The 24,443-nt window shown below is 47.1% G+C and overlaps 1 protein-coding gene and 1 non-coding gene across 7 annotated transcripts in view; one reads left to right on the top strand and one right to left on the bottom strand.

Moving 5' to 3' along the window:
* MECOM (MDS1 and EVI1 complex locus) overlaps positions 1-955 on the bottom strand; it is a 321,931-nt gene extending 320,976 nt beyond the window's left edge. For 2 of the 6 annotated variants that reach the window (XM_005484750.4, XM_074547475.1), the window contains exon 1: positions 608-953. In XM_005484750.4, the coding sequence (XP_005484807.3) occupies positions 608-644 (37 nt within the window). In that variant the 5' untranslated portion in view covers positions 645-953. Of the gene's footprint in view, positions 1-607 lie in introns of all 6 variants that reach the window. The other 4 variants (XM_074547472.1, XM_074547473.1, XM_026792083.2 and 1 more) reach the window with 4 other exon arrangements.
* Positions 956-24,365: 23,410 nt separating this feature from the next.
* On the top strand, positions 24,366-24,438 carry TRNAV-AAC (transfer RNA valine (anticodon AAC)). The gene has a single exon. It is a non-coding gene; the product is annotated as a tRNA-Val (tRNA).
* Positions 24,439-24,443: the final 5 nt, after the last annotated feature.

Below are 24,443 nucleotides of genomic sequence, written 5' to 3'. Positions count from 1 at the left end.
GTGACTCCGGCGGGCTGGGAGGCGCTCGGCGCTGTCCCCGCGGAACCGCGCGGGGCATCCCGGCCCCGCGGAGCGGCCCCAGCGCGCTCCGCTCGGGGCTCCGCGCCCGCCGGGAGCCGCCTTTGGGCCGGGGCAGCCCGGGCAGCTCCGCTCCGGTACCTGCGCCCGCCGCTCGCCGCCGCCCTCCCCCGCGGAGCCGCCGCTGCCCCTCCGCGCTCCCCCCGCGCCCCCGGGCCTGCGGCAGCGCACAGCGCCCACTATAGGGCCCGCAGCCTCCCGCACCCCCTCCCCGACCCCCCCCACTCCAGCCCCCGGCGGCGGCGGCAGCAACTTCAGCGCTCGCCACTGAACTTTTCCTCAACTCCTTCCCCACCTCCCGCCGGCCGCCCGCAGCCCCCGGCCCGGCTCCGGCCGCCGCTCCCCCCGCCCCGGTCCCGCCGCCGCCCGCCGAGCCGGGCCGAGCCGAGCCGGGCCGGGCCGAGCCGAGCCGGCAGGCTGGGAGGGGATGCTGCAGGTTGCCTGCGAGCTCCGCGCCGCACCAGACATGTCTATGCAACATGGCAGAGAGGGAGGGTGAAAAGCCAAGAGAAAGGGGTATTGCACCTACTTGCGGCCAGCTTCCTCGCCCTGCCCTTGGATCGCATGCTGCCAGTCCCGCGGCCGATGCTGGCGTGGGCTTGGGGTAGGGGGGGGCTTTTTTTTTTTTTCCTCCCGGAGCTTTTCCTCCTTTTTCGCTCCCCCTCTCCCTCTCTCCTCTCCCTCTCCCGCACACACACTCTCCCTTTCTCTCAATCCCGGCTCGCTATCTCTCCAGCATTGTCAGTTTGGACACCTTCGCACATGCGCACGGGCGGCTCCCCCCCGCTCTTCAACATTTCAGCGCCGCCAAAAAAAAGTTTGCAGCGATCCATCACGGCCGGTGGGGACCCTGACAGCCGGCACCGGGGCCGGGACGGGCCGGGACGAGGCGCGCAGCCGCCGCCGGGCTGCGCCACCGCGGCCGCGGGGCAGCGGCTCCGCCGCCCGCGCACCGGGAGGGGCTCCAGCGGGGCAGACCCGGCTCCCGCGGGGATAGGGCTGGGGGGAGAGGTGACACCTTTTTTTCTGCCTTTTTTTCCCTTTTTTTAATGGGATGTTAATGCTGTTCTGGAGTCTTTGCGAGGTTTAAATAGTTTATTCTCACCCGGCAGCAATTACCGTAGATCTTTCCGCATATAGAGGCAGAGAGATATAATTTGATTACATGTTTTATTATGTATGCGGACCATGAAATCGTACACTTTCCCGGCGCGCACACTTTTTCGCCACCTTGAACTCGGCTCAGCCACCGCCGCTTGGGCAGAAAAAAAGCGTTTTAAAAACAGTAACGCCGACCGCTCTAATCTGTTTTAATTACAGCGTTTGCCAATCAAAGAGGGAGCACGCAGAAATTGGGAACTCCTTTAGGGGATGGCTGTGTCCGAGGTATGAATCAATCCAAACTACGTATAGATTTTCCCCCGGTACAACCTCCTTGCATTAAACAGTTTTGTTCAATACCTTCCATGCGCTATTTATGTTCCCATTAATATCTGTTGCAAATCCTGCCAGACACCATAAAAGAAAATTACAATCTTTCAGACTCGGGGCTGCGCCAGTACATACACGCTGCTCAACTTTTTGTTTTAATAAAATCCTCAGCATCGCCCCTTCCCCCTTCCATCCCACCTCCCACCCCCGGCTGCCGGTGCTGCCTCCCGCGGAGCCCCCCTCGCTCCGCACCCAGCGGTGCCAGCGCCGCTCTGGGGCGGGGGCCCCGCGGCTCCCGCGCTGCTGCCCCGCACGCTGGGCGCAAGCGCTTGAACCCGCACTGCGGAGCCGTCTTTGATGCCAATCGTTCTTTTTAATTTGTAACTTGGAGGTTTTTTAAATTTTTTTTAAGGACACGCAGCTGCTGTCTGCCCCCTCCACATCCCCCCGCAGCCGGGAGGGGAGCACCTAACGCCCCGGAGCAGGAGGGAAAGGAGGGCAGGGCCCCCCGAGCCCCTGCAGCCATCGGGTGCCCTGTCCGGGCTGTCCCGGGAGCAGCTGGGCCGCTCTGTCCCGGGACAGCCGGGAGCGGCCACGGGCTGCGCGGGGCTGCGCGGGGGATGCGGGGGGCCGGGGCTGCTCTCGGGGTCCCGGCACTGCCCGAGCCCCGAGATTTCTCCCAAACAGCGCCTTTACACGCGGGACAGCACCGAGCTGTCCCCAGATCACCCCTCACACACCCCAGACCTGCGGCGCCGGGTCACTCGGGTAAAACGCGAACGCCCGTGAACTTGCAAAGTCAAATCGCGCCCCGGTTCAAGCGCAGACCCCGCAAAGCCCGGGCAGAGATGCGCGTCCTTCCCTGTGCCCGGGGAGCCGCTCCAGCCGGCCGGGGGCACAGATGCGGCTTTCCCGGGCGGGCAGCGCTGCCCCCGGCCGTGCCCGGCTGTCACCGCCACCTGCCCGCCGTCCCAGGGCCCCGGAGCCCGGCAGGTGCCGCGCCGCCCGCCCGGGGCTCCGGCCCCCGTCCCCGCCGTCCCCGCTGCCCGCCCGGGGCTCCGGCACCGGCACTGCCCGCCCGGCCCCGCCGGGTTCGCCCCCATCCCCGGAAAGTGCCGGGCAGCCCCCCGGGAATTCCGTTTCGTTCGTGCGGGGAAGCTCCGCAGCCTCTGCTCCCTCCCCGGCCGTGGGGATGTGGGGTCGCTTTCAGCGCAGAAACAGGGATTAAAATTTGGGGAAATATTTTTCCCCAAATCAAATCTATTTCTAATGTGGGCTGGGCGACCAAAGGCACCCCCTCAAACAGAGGTTTCAGGGCATTCCCCGTAACAGGAAATTTTCTCTTCCTCACATTATAATTGAGCAAGCCCCGCAGTCTACTTGGAGAAAAGTTGGAATTCTTTATCGAGGTATTTGTTGTGCTATTGTCTTTGTGCAGTGAACTTTACATCGTGTTATTCAATCTCAATCTATATTCTCCTAGCTACCAGTAAGATTAATTTAATCATTGTAATGCAATTATTAATACTGTTTACCCAGCGCTTGATTTCAGGTTTGCTGGTAAGAAATTAAGCTTCTTGCTGGGTGACCGAAAAGCTATGCAGGGATTTCCAGCCCACGTCGAAATAAAACAGTCCTCTTTATTTAGTCTCAGAACTCCAGCTTTCAGCCACGGGCTCAATTAGCCAAAATGGAAACAATTTTCATTCATTGCAATAACTCACTGTTCTGCTGATCACTTTCAAAATATACACTTTATTATTATATGCTGACCTCGGTGCCGCGGAGTGGCAAGGCTAGAAAGAGGCAGAGGGATCTCTCCAGCCCCCTTGGGCTGTAATTATTAGAAATTAATTGGGTTCAGGACCCTGGGTAGCATGGGTAAATTAATAGCTTGTCTGGTTGTTTAAATCCGAATTCTCAGTCCACAGGAGAGCAGGGGAGGGAGGCTCTCCCTCCCCAAAGCCGCCCCGGGAGAGCGCGGCGGGGCTGGGGCAGCGCGGAGCCGCCGGCTGATTTCCCTCCTTCTTTTCACCAGCGCATTGTTTTCGGGGAGCTATTTAGGGGTTAAAAATCAAAAATAAAGATCCTGTATACTTGGAGCTGTCGTGCGGGAGTAAAAGTGAAAAGGGAGCCTTAGGCAAAAGGAAATTACTGCAAGCCCGCGTGACCTTTCCGAGAGGTAATCAATCAAGTGATCAACAGGGATATTTATCATTGCTAGATGGGGCTACTTTACAAATGCACGGGAGGGGGGGCGGGGGGATACACACACACACACAAAAGTTTGGATAAACCCGATAAGTCTGAAGACAAATTCGGAGACTTTAATCACTGGGAAGATTGCACATTTTCTTTTCCGAGCTCTCAGAAGGAAAGGGAAGGAGAAAAACCACTGCAAAGTTTCCCAGCAGAAAACGCCTCCTGTACTAGGTGGTCACATGGAAGCTGTCCACTTTGCTTTGCAGTCCTGGGAAAGGCTGGGAACGACAGATGTGATTTAAAAAAAAAAAAAAAAAAAAGGGCTCCAAATACAAGGGAAAATAATAGCTAGAGATTGAGGCTTTGATAACTGGTCTCGGTGTTTGTTTTTATGTAATGTGTTTTTATTTGCTGGCTTGAAACTCGGAGCTCAGCCCTGCCTGCCTCCAGTCCCCGAAAGGGTTAACGCCGAAAACAAAACAAAAAAAAAAACACCCACCCCATGCCCCCTACTATATGAAATCAGCGATCTGGTTCAATTAAACTTGCTCTCCGTAGCATAAAGCATCCACCACAATACAGGCAATGAAATCCAACAATAAAAGCCCATGCATTTTCTGCACAGTTTCCTTCTCCCTTGTAAAACATGCCGTCGTGTAAGCACCAGACATTTAATTTTGCTTCCTATAACTTACCGGATTCCTTAACAAACCTACTCTGACCACTTTTTTTTTTTCTTTTTTTCCTTTTTTTTCTTTTCTCTCCCCCTTTTCTTTATTTTTTCCCTGCTTTGCGCTGTGCTCCACGCACAAAAGCCTCGCTGTCTGCGCCCTGCGCTGCTGCCGCCTCCAAACGACTTTAGAGGCGCGGGAGCGCCCGCGGAGCCCCCGCCGCCCCTCGGGAGCGCTGCTGGAGCTGCGCTTGCGGAGAGATCCGCGGGGAGATGAGCGCGGAGCTGCGGAGAGATGAGCGCGGAGCAGCGGCCACGGCCCCGGGGGCTCTCCCGGTCCTTGCGCGCTCCTTGCGCGGCTCCGCGCGGCCCTGCGCGCTCCCGCAGCCCCTGCGCGCCCCTGCGCGCTCCCGCCCGCCCCTTGCGCGCCCCTGCGCGCCGCACCGCGGTCTGCGGCGCCCCCTCGCGGCCGCAGCGCCGCACTGCAGGGCACGGGCGGGTGCGCTCCCTGCGCTGGGGAAAGGAGAGAAAAACATCCCAAAAAACATCCCAAAAACAGGGTTTGGGTGGAACCGAGCTCAGGGCCCGGTACCGGAGGCTGCCCGGGGCTTGCAGCAGGCCCGGGGCGAGGCTGTCCCTATGGAAGCGGCGCTGGAAACAAGCGGCAGCCAAGAATGAACGGGGAGACGCGCACGGCTCTCCCCGAGAAACGCTGCCCTGTGAAAATGGAGCAGGGTGCCCGCTGTGAGCAAGGTCTTGTTTCTGCCTGTGGGAAGGACCTGGATTTCCACAACATTGAGACTGAAAGAAAAACAGAGGAAAATGAACAGGCCAGAGGCAAGATCGAAAGCGCGGCATGGAGGCCACTGTGGTAAATGGGAGCACTGGAGAACTGAGCCTGATTTTCTGCTGCCTGGCAGATTTCCTGTGTTATTTTGGTGTTTGGCTGCATTCCCCCACCCCTCACCTGGAATGGACAGAGGCATCCCCAAACCCAAAAGCTGGAGGTCTCTGTTTTAAGGTGCACAGCAGGGTTGTTTGCCTCTGTCCTCAGTCCCACTAGAAGATGGCGATGCAGGATCATCCCTGATCAGGCAACAGGACTCATATATTATCTAAATCTCAAAAAAGTCATTTGCCCCAAAGAGAGGTGCAATCAATATTCCAAACTCAAGCTCTTTTCCAAGAGTAAAAGCATTTTTTGGCCAAAAATGTCATATCCTCATATCCTCAGGAGGTTACCCCCAGCACTTCTTAAAGGAGCATCAGCGGAGAACATAACTGGAAAAATTAAAGAGTAGGAGGGGGAAAGTAATTACAGGCCACTAGAGACAAACAAACATGTTCTGAATGTAGACAAAACATTGAACAGAGGGGAATTAATAGTACTACAAATCAAAAGGGAAAAATGTCAGGAAAGATCAACAGAAAGTGAACATCCTATTTAAAGCAAAAATAGAAACAATCGAAATCACAGTGAAACACAGAAGGGAGGAGGAATTTGAAAAGTAACCTGAAATCAAAATGAAGGAATGGGACACATTTTACTCAATACAGTGATAGTGAAACCTGATGCATGAATATTGTAGAAAACTGAAGTCTCACCATGAAGGTGTGACAGCAGGTGAGAGAAAACCTCAGCTGGTCAGACAGAAGAGTTCAGTGATTGATTCCCATTGGGCCAGGCTGGCTCCCATTCTGCAAAGTGAACTGGGCAAGGCTGGAAAGTCCCTGCAGAGGATGAAAGGGGATTTTCCAGTATGTCCCATAACCTTCCCCTTCCTCCCTGGGCTCCCCAGTGATTTTCCAGAAGGAAGGAGCTGGGGACTGGCGAGATCTGGGCTTTGAGGGGCTGTTGTCCCCTTAGGCCAGAGCAAAGTTGAACAGCAGGGGCTGCTCAGCTCCAGCCAGTCACTAAAACACTCTGGTGAAGCACAATTTCCTTGGCTGAAGACATGTTCTGGAACAGGCCATGAAGGCTTGGGAAGATTTGGATATTAAGCTGTTTAAAGATATGCTTAAAAATATTTAAAGCTGTTTAAAAATATGACAAAATGTTACCAGTAAAATTGCAATGGGATGATGGCAGACAGGCTTTCAGTGCTGAAATAAATGGAATTTTGAAATGAAAAAATGAAATCCTCTCTTTGTGTGGTGAAAGCTGTGTCATGACCAAGGGCTGTCATCACGTGGGCTCCCCTTTTTTAAGGCTTTATCTGCTTTTACTCATGGTGTAGCTCCCAGGCTTCTTGCTGCTTGTCTGTAAAGGAACCACAAAGGCAGGTTAACACATCAGCCTTTATAAAATCCACAGCCCCATTTTTCCCCTCAAAGCATAAGGAACACATTCATATTTCACTCTCATTTCTCTCCAGTACAAAAGCACAGGGTCAGAATTAATGAGCAAAGTATTTGTGTGACGTTTTATATTGTATTGGCATTTATATAGTGCTTTTCACAGGCTTCATGTCAAAACCCTTTACAGGGCAATAAATCATATACCTTTGCTGATGAAATTGTGTGTAGGCAATTGGGCACCTATCCTGCCCTCAGCAATGTCCCACGTGCGAGACACAGGGAGTGTGATGAAACCTGCAGAAGTGGGGCTGAAAAAAATGGATGGAGGTCAAACCTTCCCCCCTTAATATCCTGCAACACGTTAAAAAAGTCTTTAGAGCCCACTTGAACAGCCACAGGAAAGACCTAACCTTAACATGACAAAGCTTCTATTACAGTCTGAATTACTCAACATGCAAATCGAATTGTTGGGCTTACACTTAACCCCAGGTTTTTTTGCTTCTGAATTTGAACAAGTTGTCCATTTACATGGAGAATAAGGATTTTTTTTCAATTGAATTAATTTCTAAAAACAGTGTCCATTCATTGAATTTTGGTTGTTAGGCTTTCTGTTAGCGTTCACAGCTATCCCTCCTAACACCGAGTCTGCAATGTGACAATGCATCTCTGCCCTGCTGGCGTTCCCTTGTTATTTGCAGTTTTAGATAACGAAGAGTAATGAAGTTCTGAGAACTGTGTGCCCGATTAGACTGACTCTTTTACACGTTTATTTGCATTCCTGCCGTGTTTCCAAAGCCACTTCGGGGTAAGGCAAAAAAAAAAGGAGGAAAGTGGTTTAAAGTCTTTTGGGGTTGGGAAGCAGGAGCCAGAGTTCTGCTCTGCTCTCGGTCTGGGGGAATCGCAGAATTTTGTCTATTTCAGGGAATTTTGGATTCATTGGTGCCAAAGGAAGCTTTGTGGAGCATATTGCAGCCCCTCCTTCCAACCCAGCCCCGGGACTGCACAAAGGCAATGGCTCAGGAGCAAATGGAAAATCTTTGTGGTGGCTCAACACCATTCGAAAAGCACTTTTCCACCTCTGCTATCTGCAACACGTGAAAACTGATAACATTCTGCACATACTGGCTGACAGTTCAAATGCATTAGAAACAACCTGGTTATGATTTATTAGCCGGAAGAGCTGTTAGAATAATTTGTAAATGTGAAAGAATAAAACAAAACAAAACAAAAAAAGTGCTGTTCTCCACCAAACAGACATTTAGATTACTTAATCTCGAATCAAAGTAATCCAGAGGTAGAACAAAAGGTAAAAGCACATTGCCAGCTCCATTAACCACCTGGGCTGTGTTAGAAGTGGGTTCTTGCATTAATGTCCTGTGAGACCTGTGCAGATGCACAGCCAGGGAGTGAACTGACCTGGCCTCTGCTTTCTTTGGAATTTTGGTCAGGAGCTCAGTTTTGGTCAGCAAGGAGCTCAAATCCACACACTGGTGTTGTGCTCTGATGGCAGCAGAGCCCGGTTTTATCTCTTGCTCCCATCTGGGTACACAACTTATTTAGCAGTTTAAGGAATGGTCTGTAAATAACACACATGCACGGATTTCACTGAGATGGATGGCAAGGATAATTAAAATGGTTTTTTTCAGTGGGAGACACTACCAGCACCAGCAGTTGAAGCTGAAGTTCAAGAGTAACCAACACATTAAAGCCTGAAATTTCTATTCTTTCTGGCAGCAACACATTTGAAGATTAAATTAGACAAAATGTTTGTTACAACAAACAGACTTCTGTTAGCATTCAGGATTATGCTGCCAGTCAATGTTTATTATGCTTTTGGTCCTATATATTCTAAAGGTCTCAATTTCCTACTTCCATAATTTTTTGATCAGTTTTGTTTAAACTGGAAGCCTTTTACTTTTCACTTTAAAAATTACTGCTTCTTAAAACTTCTAGCAGGTTATGGTATCTGGAATGAGTACTAAGGAAAAGGAAACAAGCTAAAATAAATTACTATCTAATCTAACCCATCTGACGACTTCTAAGGTACCTATTATTGTGGTATCAAAGAACTGGATCTCTGATAGCTTGTGATCTTTGATCTTAAATTGGACCTCCAATAACATTTTTAATTAAACATCTCATTTGATGCCTGCTGGAGCTAAAATGCAAATAGTGTCACATAAAGGATGAAAGTTAAGAGAGCAAGGAACAGAAAACCATGGCTGGTTATAGTGTGGTGATTGTACCAAAACAAAGAACCCCATCCTCCAGACCCTGTGGAATTAAAACAATCAGCTCAAGGTTCAAACACTGAGCAGAAACTACCTAGAAATGAAAAATGCTTTCAATTTATTAAAATTAATAGTGAATAAAATTGAATTTTATTCACTATTATGTGAATAAAAATTTTATTCACATAATAGTGAATAAAATTGTTTGTCAGAAGCAAATTTGAGGTACTCCCAAGAATCACTTAGAAAAATTGTAATTTATTTAATTAATTATGGAAGAAGGCAGAGTATAAGCACTGGTCGTCCACACTTATCTGAGGTCAAAATTCAGCTCTTTTCTTTCAATTGTCACACAGATAATGACAAAAAAATAATTATGGCCACAACCACAGCAAGCAGTAAATAACAATAGGTGTCAGATTCCAGCAAGAACAATGATGAATTTACATTTATTTCACACTGCAGCTGGCATTCTAACTGCAGGAAACTAAAAAGCCCATGAAGGTGAAGAGCCAATTTGTGATTTCCTTCAGATGGAGCATCAGGGCTGGTGTTGAAGAGGGGATCAGCCCCAGCAGAGCCATCTCATCCCCTGCCAGTCCCCTGAGATCCCAGCAGACCCTCCCTGCTCACACAGCAATGCTCCATCCACATCTCATGTTTGAGCAGGAGCAGCCAGACCTGCACAGCAGAATCTGTGAAGAACAAGCAACAAAACCCTACAGAAGAGGCAGGAGAGCAAGGATTTCATTTTTCTCCTTCATGTTTCCTAAGGTAAATGTGGTTTGCCTTTTGGTTTTCATTTTTCAGGGAAGTCCTTAAGCCGAGATCACAGCAGCCTTTATGGCTGAGAGCTCATTCATCAAGAGCAAAATCTCACATGCAAAGTTCATGACAGAGTGGTGAGGTGCAAAGTTGAAAGAGAAGGAAAACAATTTTTCCCATCCCAGAAATCCTTTCTGAATTTCAGAAGCACTCTCAATCACGAGATGACCTTAGAAGTGGGATTTGCTTGTTGTTTGGGGATTTTGTTTGTTTTTACAGAAGCTGACGAAAAAAAAGCACTCCAACATCATCATAACTGAGAATTTGGGCTCTCTTGGAATGTGAAGACTTTGGGGGTTAAATCCTTCTTCTCAGAGAAGCAGATGAGGGTTAGAGCCCACCCCCTCTAAATCCTACCCTGAAAAGAAACATTTTATTGCAGAAGTTTCACTGAAACTGGCGTGTTCCCACAAAATGTTTCAGTGGTGAGAAGTAAAGAGTTCCCAAGTGTAAAGCTCTGCCAAAGAATTCCCAATCATTTCTAGCCAGTGAGCAAGGAAATGTGTTATTTTGCCATCGGTGGAGAAGGAAGCCCCTGTCCCAGTGGTGCTGTAAGGTCACGCTTCATCTTGTCCCCAGCAATTTGTGTGTGCACCCACAATTCCAGTACCTGGAATCATGCAGGGCTATTTCCTAGTGCATTTCAGCAGTTTGTGTTGCTAATGCCTGTATAAAAACAACAAACATGGCCAAAGAACACAGGCAGAAAGCTACAGTGACCTCTTTTCTATCCTTTTACAGCAATCTCTCTTCTCTGAATCTACACATGCACACCCCTTCATGATGTATGAAGAGATTTTGGAAATAAATCTTTCCAAAATATTTGCTCTTTAAACCTACATGGTTTTAAAAGAGAGGTGGGATCCAGGTTTCAGCTCTGACACCTAGCACTTGCCTCTTGCTCACATGTTGGGAAAGGCTGGGAAGGAGAAGCTCTAACTTTGCCTGATATTGAGTGCAAGATGACACCTCCCTGAACTGTCAGAACTCAAACTCCTTCTGAAGGACAAACCAATCAGCCCACACTAACTCCATCTTTTTCCCAAATTTCCTTTGCTACCCCCAAACAGGTAACACCTGCTGTTATCCCAACAAAGCAAGGGCTACCAGGGAGGAAAAGCACTTTGTGTTACAGAGCAAAGAACTTCTCCACTGGCTGCTCTCAAACAAAATCCAGCTGAGCAAAATAAATCCTGTTTTCTCACTGAAGAAGTCCTCATGTGCTCAAAACAACCCTGAAAGAGCTCAAATGCTTCATCCAGTTTTTAATTAATTCTATCTAGACACGCAGCAGTCTGAGGAGCTGCAGTGTTATATATATAACCTCCTTACGTTTCACTATTTACATTGTGTTATTCCCTGGCTGTTTCCCAACTTTATTCCCTCACCCCAGAGATCAATTTAGGCACCAAAATAAAATATGATCTTATCTGTGCAGTGCACAGAGAAGCGAAACAGAATTTCTCACGGGAGGCAGGGGTTAAGGCCTGGGCTGGGTGTCAGAGAAGTGGAGTTCTATTCTTGGCTCTACCACTCACTTGCTGTGGGAGCTTGTAGAGCAAGATACAGAGCAGGAATGGAGACTCCAGCCAAGAAATTTCTCCTCTGTAACTTTTCCTCTTTCATTATGCATGAGAGTGAGTTTTTCCAGCGTCCTAGCACACATCTGAAAGCTGGGGAAACACGACTCCACCAAAATACAGAACCGGCAGAGAAAGAGAGTGGAAAACATCAATTACAAAGTTTTCTTGGGCACCTCTGAAGAGCTGAAACAGAATCTCTACTCACACGGTGAAGATAGAGAAGAAATTCAGCCCCTGGTTGAGCAGGCACTGCTCCAAGGGCTGCACTGGACCTGCACTTGGGTCTGCTGTGCTGCTGCTCCTTGATCTGCTTTCTGCTTAAGACAAGTTTTCTGAGACTTTTTGAGTGGAGGGTTTGATTTGGGGTTTTTTGCAAAAATAGGAAACTGCACTTTGATTTTGAAGTAAGCAAACTGATTTTAAAAAGCAAAAAGAGACTTTGACTAAAAATTGGGGCAATTGTTGTTCAAAAGCCACAGCTAAGACTATATCCAGACCTGGAGTAACAAACAGCCTAAATTAAGGATGCCAAACTCACAGTTAACTCCTGCTGGAAACAGTATTTCCTTCCCCAGGAACAGACTGGGCAATACTTCTTGCTTTAGGTAATAGCTGCGGTCTAATTCACAAATTTGAAACATTTCTAATCACTTTGGGAGACCTGAAGAAACAGTAAACATGTAGGTTCTCACTTGGCATGGCTGGATCTTGTTCTACCATGCCAGCTAATGACTGAAGGGAGATTTTTGCAGCTACAGTGTTCTGTGTGTAAAATATATAAAGAAACTGATTTATCCTGGCCATATTTATTTTCAATCACAGAGAAAATCTGCCCACATTTCAGCTGTGTTCTAGATGTTCAGTGCACACTCAACTCATTTGCTGAGTTTTACAGCTGGGTCTCAGACCCTTTAGGCTCACAGGAACAGAAAATTAATCCAGCCATAGAATATCCTTCAATATTAACCTTTTTCTTAAACTTTGTATAAGATATAAGGGAATAGTATATAGCTTGTTTTACCATTTTAAGAGTCATATGAAATCAAAGCCTGACCAATAACCTCACAAAAGCTGCTGCTGCTGCTGTGTAAATTCACAAACCCAGGTGACCCTGGTTCTATTATATAATGAAATATAACGAAATATACTGTCTTGGCAAACTAAAAGAAAATTTCTTATTCAGTCAAAAAATGTCAAGTTTTCAAAAACTTTTGATCTGAGAATCAGGCACACCTGGACTCCTTTAAGGAGTCCATAGAATATACCCACTCATAAGTGATTTATTAAAAATGTTAGCAGGAAATATTGGTGCTCTTACCTACAAAGTGTTTCTTCCCTCTTCCTTTTTTGATATCAAAACTCTAATATTTCTGATTTTTTTAGGGCCTGTCCCAGGCAGTTGCTCAGGAAGGCAAACTAGCTTCTTGATACATGAGAAAAATCCTTCCAATTTCATACTTTTAAATTTTCTATATTTTAATTGCTGAAATATTATGTAACCACAGCCTTTAATCTTTAATCTAAGTGCAAGCCACACTGGATATATAACAATTATATCTTAATAAAATGTAATTACAAAAAATTCAAGGCAGTCTCAGGGCATGTGCAACTGAAACTGTTAATATACCTGAGGGATTATTTCCTCACTTATGTATATTAGGCATTATATAAAACATAGGATTTCTTGGGACATTATCAGCAAAGGAGAATTTTTTTTTAACCTGCTTTTTACTGATTGCATTATCAAGCTCAATTTTATTAGCTTGAATCTTCTGGGAAGGATATGATTTTAATAATGTGTAAAAGGTTTGCCTGGTAGTTGGCTGTTGGCTTTTACTGGCTGCTTAATGTAATCTGTAATTACTGGAGCAGCTCCTATGCTGGCCAGTGCTTTAAGGTCAGTGGTGAGCTCTGCTGGGCTGCACTTGGTGTACAAGAGCATCCCTCTGCTGATTGATGGCTGCACCCCATGGAAATGTTTTCATTCTGTCCTTGAAGCGTTCCTTTAGGGAATTCTGTCAGTACACATCCCTCCTTGTCAGCAGCAGCCTGGGGACAGCCCATGATCTGCTTTTACACCAATGAGCTCTCTGTGAAATCTCCTTTGAATTTCACATTTGGTTCCCAAATCTCCAACCAATGATGTACAAATCTTTTAATTTGGGCTCATTTAAAATGCTCGATTCACCTTGCACAAACTTTAAGATGGAAAACGCTCAAAGCCCTCACTAGACTTTTTTTTTTTTAAGGGGAAATAAAATGTTGCAAGGCTTGGCTTTGACAAAGTAGATTTCCACCTTTTTAAATATTGTTCCTTCTTGCCTATTTTTTTTTACTTTAAGCTGAAAAACCCTGAACTATCTGAAACAGTTGGCCAGAACTTGCAGTTGAGAAACACACCTAAAATATGGTGTGAACAGGCTTTATTACAAGACTGAGCTGAATTTTGGAGTGTAACTTTGCCAAGTCACCTGTGGCTTCATGTGTCACCTGCTTTGGTGGTACTACCAAGATAAACCTGGAAACAGAAGCAAAATGCTGGAAATATTCCAGAACTGCTGTAGCCCTGAGCCTTTTCAGTTTGAACTTTCTACTCACAATATTTCCTTGCAATAGATTGACAACTAAACAACTGTATGAATCACAGAGTCAGCAGTTTGTGTTTATGATCCTCACTGGATGTAAACCACCTTTTTGTCCTGGTGCTGTAAGTTTGCTACATTAAAAACGGCATTTCTGAGGGAGAAAAAATCCTTATGGAAAGTCCTCCTGATTGGAGAATGAAAAATCAACTTGGTAGAAAAATTAATTATGACAAAAATCTTATTAATGTATAATTCTTTTTTCTGTATTACATAACAATTTTTGTACTGCCTAACACTACTTATAGATTCTATATATTTATTTCTGGAAAATTATTCACTGAAATGTTCCTGTGATTTCACAAGGAAAATCAGGAGAGTCTACTGTCATTTTTTCAGAATTTGCCATCTCTTTAGTTTCAAATTCACGGTGACTTCTTTCTCTGAAAGCAATTAAAAAATTGACTTGAAAGTCATAGGAATAGAAGGCTATAAAATACTTTGTAAATAATATTTTGGTATTAAAGCACCAATAAAGAATCATTAGCTTCAATTCCAAAAGAAAAAAAAAGAAAAAAAAGAAAAAAAAAAAGAAAAAAAAGAAAAAAAAGAAAAAAAAGAAAAAAAAAGAAAAAAAAGAAAAAAAAGAAAAAAAAGAAAAAAAGAAAAAAAAGAAAAAAAAGGTTCCCTGAGATACATTTTAAAGATTTTTTTCAATATAGAACACCATGTTTTAGTGAGTTAGTTGCCTGTTTTCTCAGGGAAATTTATTCCTTCCATGTTCACTGAACAACCTGCAGCTCTGTGAAGTGGGGCATCCTCATCTCCAGTTCTAGCCAACAGGGACTGTGGATTTTCTGCATCTCACAGCCCAAAGGACAGGAGTTTCTTCTCAAGACAAGATCAATTTAAACTGTAGGTAAGAGTCAAGAGGATTTCTTTTGATAACATCAAATCAGCTTAGCTTTTATTGCAAGTTTAAACCTGCTGCAAGACCAGCACAGGTGGAAACTAAACATACATTCCTTCATGTCCAATGAAATAACAGGGAATTTTAAACACCATTGTCTAAACTGCTAAATCATTCACATATACACACCAACAAACCTCTGCCTTTGGACAAGACTTGTGATTGTCCACTGAAAATTATTTTTGTTTTACCCATCAACAAAGTTGCATTTTTATTATCAGAGAAAACCCCAAACACAACAAACTGAGTAACAAACCACCTAATATTTCTGTATCCTGCCTGGCTACATCTGTAGGTTTATCTTTTTGCTGTAAATAAAAACAATTTTAAATCAACATTAATAGAGAAGAAAGCCACTATTCAAGACATCAGTGAGAACCCCCGTTACCTGCAAGGCCACTCCTGTAATCCCTGATAATTTCTTGGGAGCAGAATCAAAGCACTACAGCACGCAACTTCAATTAAAAAATCCAGCCAGAATAAATAGAGAAAACATGAAAACAGTGATTTTTTTTCTGGCACTCCGTTTGAAAGGAAGAGTTAAATTAATACATGAAAAGATCCTATCAGCTCTGACTTGTCTGAGTTATTAATTGAACACCTTCTTGGAAACACGTAGATAAAGACGTGTACCTTAGAGAATACGAGATAAGAGTGAAAGGAAAGGGGGAGAAATTAGCAGTTTTGCCTGTTCCCTCCCTTAATTGTCAAGCCAGGGCTGTTCAAAGCTGCCTGCAGCAGAGCAATATGGAGAGGCAACGAAAGTGTGGGCTGGCGATGCAGGAGATAAAAACTTCAGGATTATCCTTAAACGTACTTATCTCCAGACGCAGAAGAGGCTGTGAAGGCAGCTGAACGATATAAAGCTGTTCTAAAACAAGACAAATATCTACTCCATGTGTTATAAGCAGTTCAAGCTGCTTCCTGTGATGAAAAACATGGGCTGTACGGTAGACATGCTACAGCTAAGTACAATAGATCCCATGATACAGTTGTTTAAAGGAATATTAGAGTGATGAAAGAAGTGATGGAATTCTGCTCTTTAGGAGGCTCAGAACCAGCGAGGAAAAAGTTGAAGCAGGGTGATTTGGTAAATGTTGCTGATGCTGGAAGTTTGCGAGTTGGAGGACAGTTTTATGGCCGGAAACAATAGGGCTGATGGGCCGGGCAGGGAGAGCAGGAGAAAAGCTCAGCATTTCCATCCTCAGAGCCTTCCCACCGCCCTGCTCACAAGGGCACATCTGGAGCCAGTAGCAGTCCTGGGACCAAACCCCTCTCAGCACTTCATTTCAGCCCCTTTTCATCCTTCCCCCCTTGTTTTGTCCCCCACGGAGCGCAGTGAAGAGCCCAACTGTACAATTCAGATAATGCCAAATACAGGAATAGGGAAAAACCTTATTAGAATACTAATTGCCACGCTAAAATGTTTCCTATGAAATTATCAGAGCTGCCAATAGCCCATCATTAATGTACAAAAAGTCTGATTATCTTTTCAATAAAAACAGAGAAATTCCAGCCTTTAAACTCGTTATCGTGGCAAAGCAGAACGCTGTGATAATGCACGAGAACTTCGGTTTGCAGCTGTAAAATTCCCAAAAGTCCTGTGACTTGGTTATAACTTTGTTTTAGATGATTACCTTCCTCACTCACACAGCTCCCACGTTCGTTTCTGGGAAACAAAGTGTATATTCCACAAAAGCAAGCAGTAAATTTATTTAAATAAATAAGGAACGTGGAAAGCAATTTATCCTTCAACACATTGCTGTGCACTGGAAAGCCTGACGTTTGCACATCTAGTTTCAAATCATACAATGCATTTTTAGAGGCAAAAGTAAAATTTGATATCTGCAAACGCTGATCTCTGGCATTGTTTTCAATGGGGTCAAATTGTCAAAATACTTTGCCAAGGTGAATCTTAAACAGGATAGGCAGGAAATAAAATTATTTAATTTGTGGGAAGATATGTTTTAATTATTTTCTCAACCAAACGTAAACTGCAAATTAGTGGTGTTTTGAGCAAACTTGAAAGGGAATAAAAATCTAGTGTTAAGCAACACTATTTCTTAATCACTTCAGTTTATAGAATTTACATTGAAAAATGCATTTTTAAATACTTTTTACATGGGAATGATAATTCATTTTAGTGCCTTCCTGTGAATCTTAAGCAACATTTTTCAAATTTTTCCTTTGAATTGTAGTCCATAATCAGAATTTATTTAATTTGCAAACGTTTCCATTTAATAGCAGTTTGTCTGTACTTTTAAAAAGGGGGGGGAAACCACCATTAAAACCCCAAAACAACTAACTATTTGCACATAGTTTCACTTAAATTCCCCTCTTTGCACATTAAGCTGTGTAACGCGCCGAGTTCCACTCCAGCGTTTTACAAACGAATGGCTGTTGCCATCTACCGTTGGAAAAATGGGATCAGCAGCAAGAGATAACAGCGCAGATAAGACGTGCGGGACAAAGGCTTCAGCAGCCACAGAGGATCAGCTCTTCCGACTGAAATCTTTGAAATACAAAACTCAAGTGACCGAAGAGAGGTAAAAAAAGTCCTTTTTGCTCCTAAGCCCATGTCATTTTCAAGTCTGATCCAGCTGGGAAGTAAACACGAACCCAAACTTTGGCAATTTTATTGAGCACGGATCTGAGGGTTTGGGAGGCTTCACCCAATACTGCAGCTAGAGCTGAGTACACACAAATTTGAAAAAAATAAACTAAAAAAGCTTAATTTTAAAATACCCTTGGCCCAAGTTATGATCATGCCTCTGCAGTCTGAAAACTGTAAATTCAGGAGGGAAAAGCCGTGCCCCAGGTGCCTGAGCACAGCCATGTAATGCAGAGCTGTGCCTGGAAAATGGACCTGACCCGACCCTCGGCAGAGCAGAGTCACCCAGCACAGCTCCAGCAGCCAGAGTGGCTCTCCAGGCTCTCCTGCCAGAGGTTTGGCTCTTCCTGGGGTTGTTTTTTTCCAAATTTCTGCTGGATAAAACAACTTCCCAGCTTGGGTGAGTTGTGCTGAATGCAGAGAGCTGGGCAAAGAAAGGCACAAAAATTTATTACATTCTTACACAATATTTAGTCCATGGTTTTTAGTATTTACAAAGATTTTATTGAGACATACGCTTCTTCCATTTCTTTTCCTGACAAATATCCTTAGATACTACATCCAACACATTTTAAAGATACCCCTTGTTGAGGCAATCTAAAAACAGAATTTGGGTAGGGTTCTATTAATGTTTGCCAGACCTGTCGGAGGTTAAACAGACTTTGAATTAAACCATTCTTTACTCTTTGATAATTATTATTATTTTTCCTTAAGACACGTTTTGTTGCCTCATAAGCAAGGTCAACTTGAACTGTTTTGTTATACTCAATATCTCAGTACCATGTTAACTCTGCTCGTGCTGTTCTTACAGACTGTGTGTGCTGTCAACTCTGCCAACAACTTTGGGAAGTGTGTAGCAGAATTCTCAGTAAGAAAAAAACTCCAGCTTTTCTGTATGTCATTTCAAATACACGGCAAAGTCTGGTTTAAATTTGCACACAAAGTCACACCAACTTGTGAATCTATACTTGTCCATCTTTACAATCCTCTTGCACCGATTTAAATCTTCCTTGCTTTGTTTGTTGTGCACTGACACATCACATCCAGCCCAAACAACCATGATTGGTTTTAAACTAATGCAGGAAAGCTAAAACCTGCACTGGGAACAGATGAATGAAAGCGGTGTAAGATAAAATCCTGCTGCTTTAATGTACAGGGAGTGAAAAAGGGCAAGGCATTGAGAGTGGCTGAAAGCAGAGGTCAGGATGGAGGCAGGAGCAGAGCACAGCTCAGGACCGCGCCTGCCACCGCCCCACACTGGAATCAGCCGGGCTGAGAGCTCATCTGGGAAATGAGCCTTGGAAATGCTGGAAATGCGCTCATGGGGGAGCTGTGCCGTCCCCTCGGGGGGCCCCGGGTCTGTCAGCTCCCCAAACGCCCCCAGAGCTGCTTGCACACCACTGTGATGCTGCCCCTCCTGCTCTCCCACCAGTCCTAGGGATCCCCTAAAGGATTGCATCCGGCTGAGTTTTTTCCTAGGCTCTCCACAGAGGAGGATCCGTTTTCCCACAGGGACAGCAAGCTCTGGGGTGTTCAGAAACAGCACGGCAGAGGATGACCATGCAAAAGGAAGGCAGCCCCAGGCACACAGGAGTGCAGCCACTTCATCCTGCTGGGAGGACACTCAGGGCTGGTCACATTTGGCCGGAGCACGGTCCCTGTACCAGACTGACAGAGCAAATGTCGTGTGACTGACCTCGAACGGCAGCAATGCCACCTTAAACACACCTGAGCCAGCCGTGCTTCAAAGCTCAGCCTGAACATCTGCTACGGAACCTCCTGAACTCTCGGTGCTGATTCCTGAGCATCTGGCACTCCACAAGTCAGGATGTGTGACCCTAAACCCCAAACTGACAGCATGTGAACCTCAGTAATGCCCTTTCAGAACTCTACTGAGCATGAGAGAGCCTCTTCTACCAAACATAAACAGGATTTAAAAATATATTTTGAAATTTAACAAAGCCGGAGATATTAAGATGAGCACTTGCATCCCGAGGGAAGAAAATTGACTCAATGCCGGATGATGGAGGACAGGTAATCCTGTCCTCTGCTGGGGGAGGTAATTCCTGCTGCTGGGGGAGGTAATTCCTGCCAGCTGCCAGGCGACTTTTGTTCCTGTCTGCTCCGAGGAGAGACATTGAATACAATTCCTTTGACACACTTGCAAATGGTTTGAAACACTTCAGGAGTGAAAGAGCAGAGAGCTTCTGTTTGCATTCCTAAAATGCCACATTAGCACTTTGTTTTTTGGCTTTTTTTGCCTGTTTCACTGGGGCCGGTAGGTAAGGCTGTTCAGAAGCAGTAGCAAGCTGTGCCTAGAGCTCCATTTGTTGCCCTCTTTGCAACAATATCATGTTGCAGTTTTCCTTGCTACCTTAAATAAATGGAAACAATAGTATGCCGTGTTCTGAGCTCATTAGCATTTCCTCTCCGACATGTGGATCTGCAGAGCACATAGTTTATTGTGACTACAGAAATTTGGAGTTTCAGCTTACCACCCCCTTCAGAAAGGGCAGTTAAAAAAAAATCATTAAAAAATACCACTAAACTAGGTATATTTAGAAGACTTTTTTTTTCAGAGAGACAATTGTAAGTGGAGTTCATTTCATTTGAAAAACCGTGTCCTAAGCACACTAAATATTTTGGCTCTGCATGTTTAGTTGAGAGTCTGAAATGAAGTATTTGATGCTAAGTGAAAGCTGTTGCTTGGAAACAAGATAAAACAGTGAAAACACAATTGTTTGAACTAAGAAAGAACATTACCATCAGCAGAGCCAACACTAGTTTTCCCTGGATCAGATTTATTAAGCAAATTCAGATTCCAGTACTAGAAAGGCCCTACATATCTTCAAGTGTGTGGGGTCGGCCTCTCCTGTTTCTGTTTATTCTGGCCGCAGAAGGTTTCTTTCAAACAGAATTAAAAAAAAAAAAAAAAAAAAAAAAAAAGTACCCAAGTTCACTTCCATCCTCTGTGCAAAGAAAAAAAAAAAAAAACAGAAGGCCACAAGATGGCACTGGTCAAACGCTCAGGATATTAACGGAGCAGTGGTAAAAGAGCACTGATGATGCCCAAGCCCAGTTCGTAGGGCTGTGTCTGCATCCCACACGTGTGCCCGCATGTCTGGTGAATCTTCTGTAAGTGCTTGATGCCAGAAATACCGAACATGTTTAGCTGTGGTCAAAACTAACAGCAGAGGTAACTGAGCAGCCGGTTCCTGTGATGGTGATGGCACAGGATGGGCTCTGGGCATTACTCCAGCAGGCAGGCAGTGCTGGGGCTCAGCACTCTGCAGGCAGGTCTCGTGCCGTGCCCCCGGCACTAAAAAGGCAAGTTTGGTGCTGTGCCCCTGACACAAAGCAGGCAGGTTCGGTGCTGTGCCCCTGGCATTAAAAAGGCAAGTTTGGTGCTGTGCCCCGGCATTAAAAAGGCAAGATCGGTGCTGTGCCCCTGGCACACATTGCAGTGTTTCCTCACGGCAGTGCCAAAGCCTGAGCGCAGGGAGAGGAATTGCTAAGGCAGGACAAGCCACAGCACCTTCCCCTCACAATCCTTGCTCCTCACTGCAGCGAAGTATTTGTCCCTAGCTCTCCACGCTGTCTTTCAGTTTTCACAAATTCAGCTCCACGACACCGAAATCGACGAGTAAAACCCAACATTTCTTGAACTCGTTGAATGAAATTCAGCATTCCTGAGCTTCCATCACCGCAGGGCTCTCCTAGATAAGATCTGGGCTGCGGTGAGCGCATCCCTCCCGCCGCCCGCACTCCGAGGGCAGCGCACGGCAAATCTCGGCGGCACCGACGCTTCGGGGGCTCCCTTTGGATCCCCGGCCGGCCCAGCAGAGCCGGGAGCCGCCCGGATGCCCCGACCGGGGGCCGGAGGGGTTTGGGGGTGTCGGGGCGGCGCCGGCCGCGCACCCCACGTCTCAGGGGGCGGCGGCTGCTCAGCGCCCAGCGGCGCCGCGCCCGTTTTGTTCTGCTGGGGTCCCCCGGCTGCCCAGGGTGGGCGCGCCGGCCCTCGGCTCCTGGCCGCCGCCGAGGCTGACAGAGCCGAACTCTTCGCGGCGGCAGCGGCGCTGAGCCCGCCGACCGCGGCCTCCACGAGGGGCGAGGGCGGGAGCATCCCCGGTTTCGGAGAAGGGACAGGGACCCCAGGGTGGGCCGGGGTGTGGAACCCCCTCGCTGGCTTTTTTTGAGGCCGGAACTCTTTTCCCCCACCCCCTTTCCCCTGAGCCGCTTCCTTGGCCCGCTGAAAGTCAGCGAGTAAAACAGCGGGCGAGCGTGAGGGGCGCGGCCGCCATTAGGGTTAGTCGGCCATAGGGCCTGCCCACCCCGGCACAGGCCGTAAAGGGCCGCGCTAGCATTCTTATACCCCGCGGCCACGCCTTCCGCGCTCCCATTGGTTAGAGGGGTGCCCTCCTCCGCTGCCATTGGCTATGATGGGATTAAGGGGCGGGGCGCGGCGGGTGGCGGGAGTTTGGAACGCGCCGCGTGCTCGCGGGAGCGCGCCTGGGAGGGAGCGCGCATTCCCTGCCGCGGGTCGGGACCCGGGAGACGCGGGCTGGGATGGGACAGGACCGGCGACCCGGGCCCGGAGCTTGCAGCAGGATTTGGGGGCGGATGTCGGGATTTGGGGGCTGGTATCATTATTTGGGGGCTGGTACCAGGATTTGGAGACTGGTGCCTGGTGCTTGTGAGCTGAATTTAGGGACCTGAGCCTGCGTTCGGGTTCATGCCATCCCACACGAGCGTCCCTGAATGAGGAGCCAGGCCAGTCCTCTCTCACCGTTCCCCAAAGCAGGGCTGTGCCAGCCCCAGCACCCCCCTCCTCCCCGTCCCATGCTGTGTTGGATGATGGGTTTTACTCATCTTTATTCATCTTTATTCATCCCCGCCTGACCTCTCTTTGTGCAGGGCGGATGCTCCCTGCGGTGCTCCCTGGAGCATTCGCCTCGGACCCCTCTGCTGCCTCCTGTTCCTCTGAGAGGCTTTTGTGTGTTTACTTTTCCACCCTGAGATTTCCATGGAAAAGCAAAGAGTTTTGCAAGTGCAAAGGAGCGTGAAATAATAGTGTAGAGCTCTCGTACATATGCTGTGCAGGATTGGTAAAGAGCCTCTTAAAAAAAGTATTTTATATTTATTCAGAAAGACGTATTCACTGACTAAGAATGAATAAATTGTGCTAGATGCTATGATTTTTACTGGTTCTCCCTGCTTGCTCCCAGGTAGCTGTAATCTTGGATTCTTTTCCAGGGAGTGTTAAGGAAAATCTGTTATAAAAGTACATCTATTTTAGAAACCTTTTCTGTGCACCGTGTTAGACTCAGCAAGGAGCCTTCTGAAATCCAAACTGAAATCCAATCCTTCTGAAGTCCAAACTGAAATCTTCCTAGGAGGAACTCTTACTTTCACCTCAACACCTGGGGCCATGTATTCAGCTAAATTCCAGGGGAGAGGCCACCAGAAAATACAAGAAAGGACAGGAGTGGAAGTCTTTATGCCAACATGATGATGATTCATTCATGATAGATTTGGAGCAGAACTTGCCAACCCCTGGCAACTCTGTGCCAAAATCAGGAGGGTGGAAGAGGCTTTCAGGACAATTAAACCTTTGATTCAGGGCCATAATATCATGGAAGGTGGAAATTTTTTTTCCACATTGCTGGGATTCTTAGTCATCCTTTCCTTAAGCCTGAGGCACACATAACATAATTTTTCTTTACTGCCTTGTACAAGCAGCTCTCCAGTTCCTGTGACTTGTGAAGTGCCACTTTCACAATCCATGTTACAGGATCTGAGAGCTCACAGCTCCAGTCCAAAAACTGGAAAATACCAGAGGGATTTGTGTCACTGATTGTCACAGTGGGTGACACCGTGGTTGGAGTCTGTCACACAGCCTGTGCTGAGACTGGAGGCAGAGTGGGGGCACAGCTGGGCTGACACAGAGCTGGCACGGCAGCCTGCTCAGGGGACAGCTCTGCCATTTCTTCCCCACAGCCTCCCATTTCCCCGGGATGTGACAATCCCATGCTTTTCTGGATAAGTACAGGAATCAAACAAAATGCAGTGGTATTGGGCAAGCACTATTCCAGCCCAGTCTCCATGGCAACACCAGCATCTCTGGCCTCTCACCAACATCTTTGGTTAAGCCATATTGGGGATGTCCCAAGTAAATGACTTTGGGAATGTGTACACTTCAATTATATGTTTTGTTTTGAAAAAAATGCTGGGAATGCATTTGACCAGTTCACAATCTAGTCCACTACTTCAGCTCCTCAGAGAAGGTTATAGGATGCATCTTTCCACCAGTCAGAGTTTGACTTATGTTAACCTCTGCAAAAAGTGGCAAAACCACATTCCCTTCTGTAGCTTCTGCTGTTATTTCAGTTCCTGGTGCAGTAGAAAATCCAGGAGGATTAGTCACTTCCCCATTCTCCAGATCCAGCTGTGGCGAGAGCAGATGCTGCCAGATGTCACACACCCCATGCCCAGCTCCCAGCTCTCCCGTCCGCTGGTTCATCACCGCCCTGCCCCGCCAGCAATGCCAAACATTCCCTTCTCCTTGAAATGTCTGGTTCCCACCGCTGCTGTCACTCCTGGTGTGCGTGGGGAGTGCCTGCACAACTGGAGAGCCCCGCACTGGGGTGAGCTGCCGGCGCTGGGGACGGACAGGAGGCAGGGGGAGGCTGCGGGTCCGGGGACGTGTGGCGGGGTCCGTGGGGTGCGGAGCCCGGCTGAGCGCGGGGCAGGAGGGGAGGGGACAGCGGGGACAGACGGGACGGGACAGCGGGACAGGACAGGACAGCAGGGACAGACAGGGACAGCAGGGACGGGCGGGGTACAGTAGTATTAGAGGTGTAACCGGAAAACAGTTGACCAGCGGCGTTTCCGTAGTGTAGTGGTTATCACGTTCGCCTAACACGCGAAAGGTCCCCGGTTCGAAACCGGGCGGAAACACCAGC

Source organism: Zonotrichia albicollis, chromosome 9 (assembly GCF_047830755.1).
Source record: "Zonotrichia albicollis isolate bZonAlb1 chromosome 9, bZonAlb1.hap1, whole genome shotgun sequence".
Classification (NCBI taxonomy): Eukaryota; Metazoa; Chordata; class Aves; order Passeriformes; family Passerellidae; genus Zonotrichia; species Zonotrichia albicollis.
Note: the sequence above shows the minus strand (reverse complement) of the source record. Positions and strands in the feature narration are given on the sequence as shown.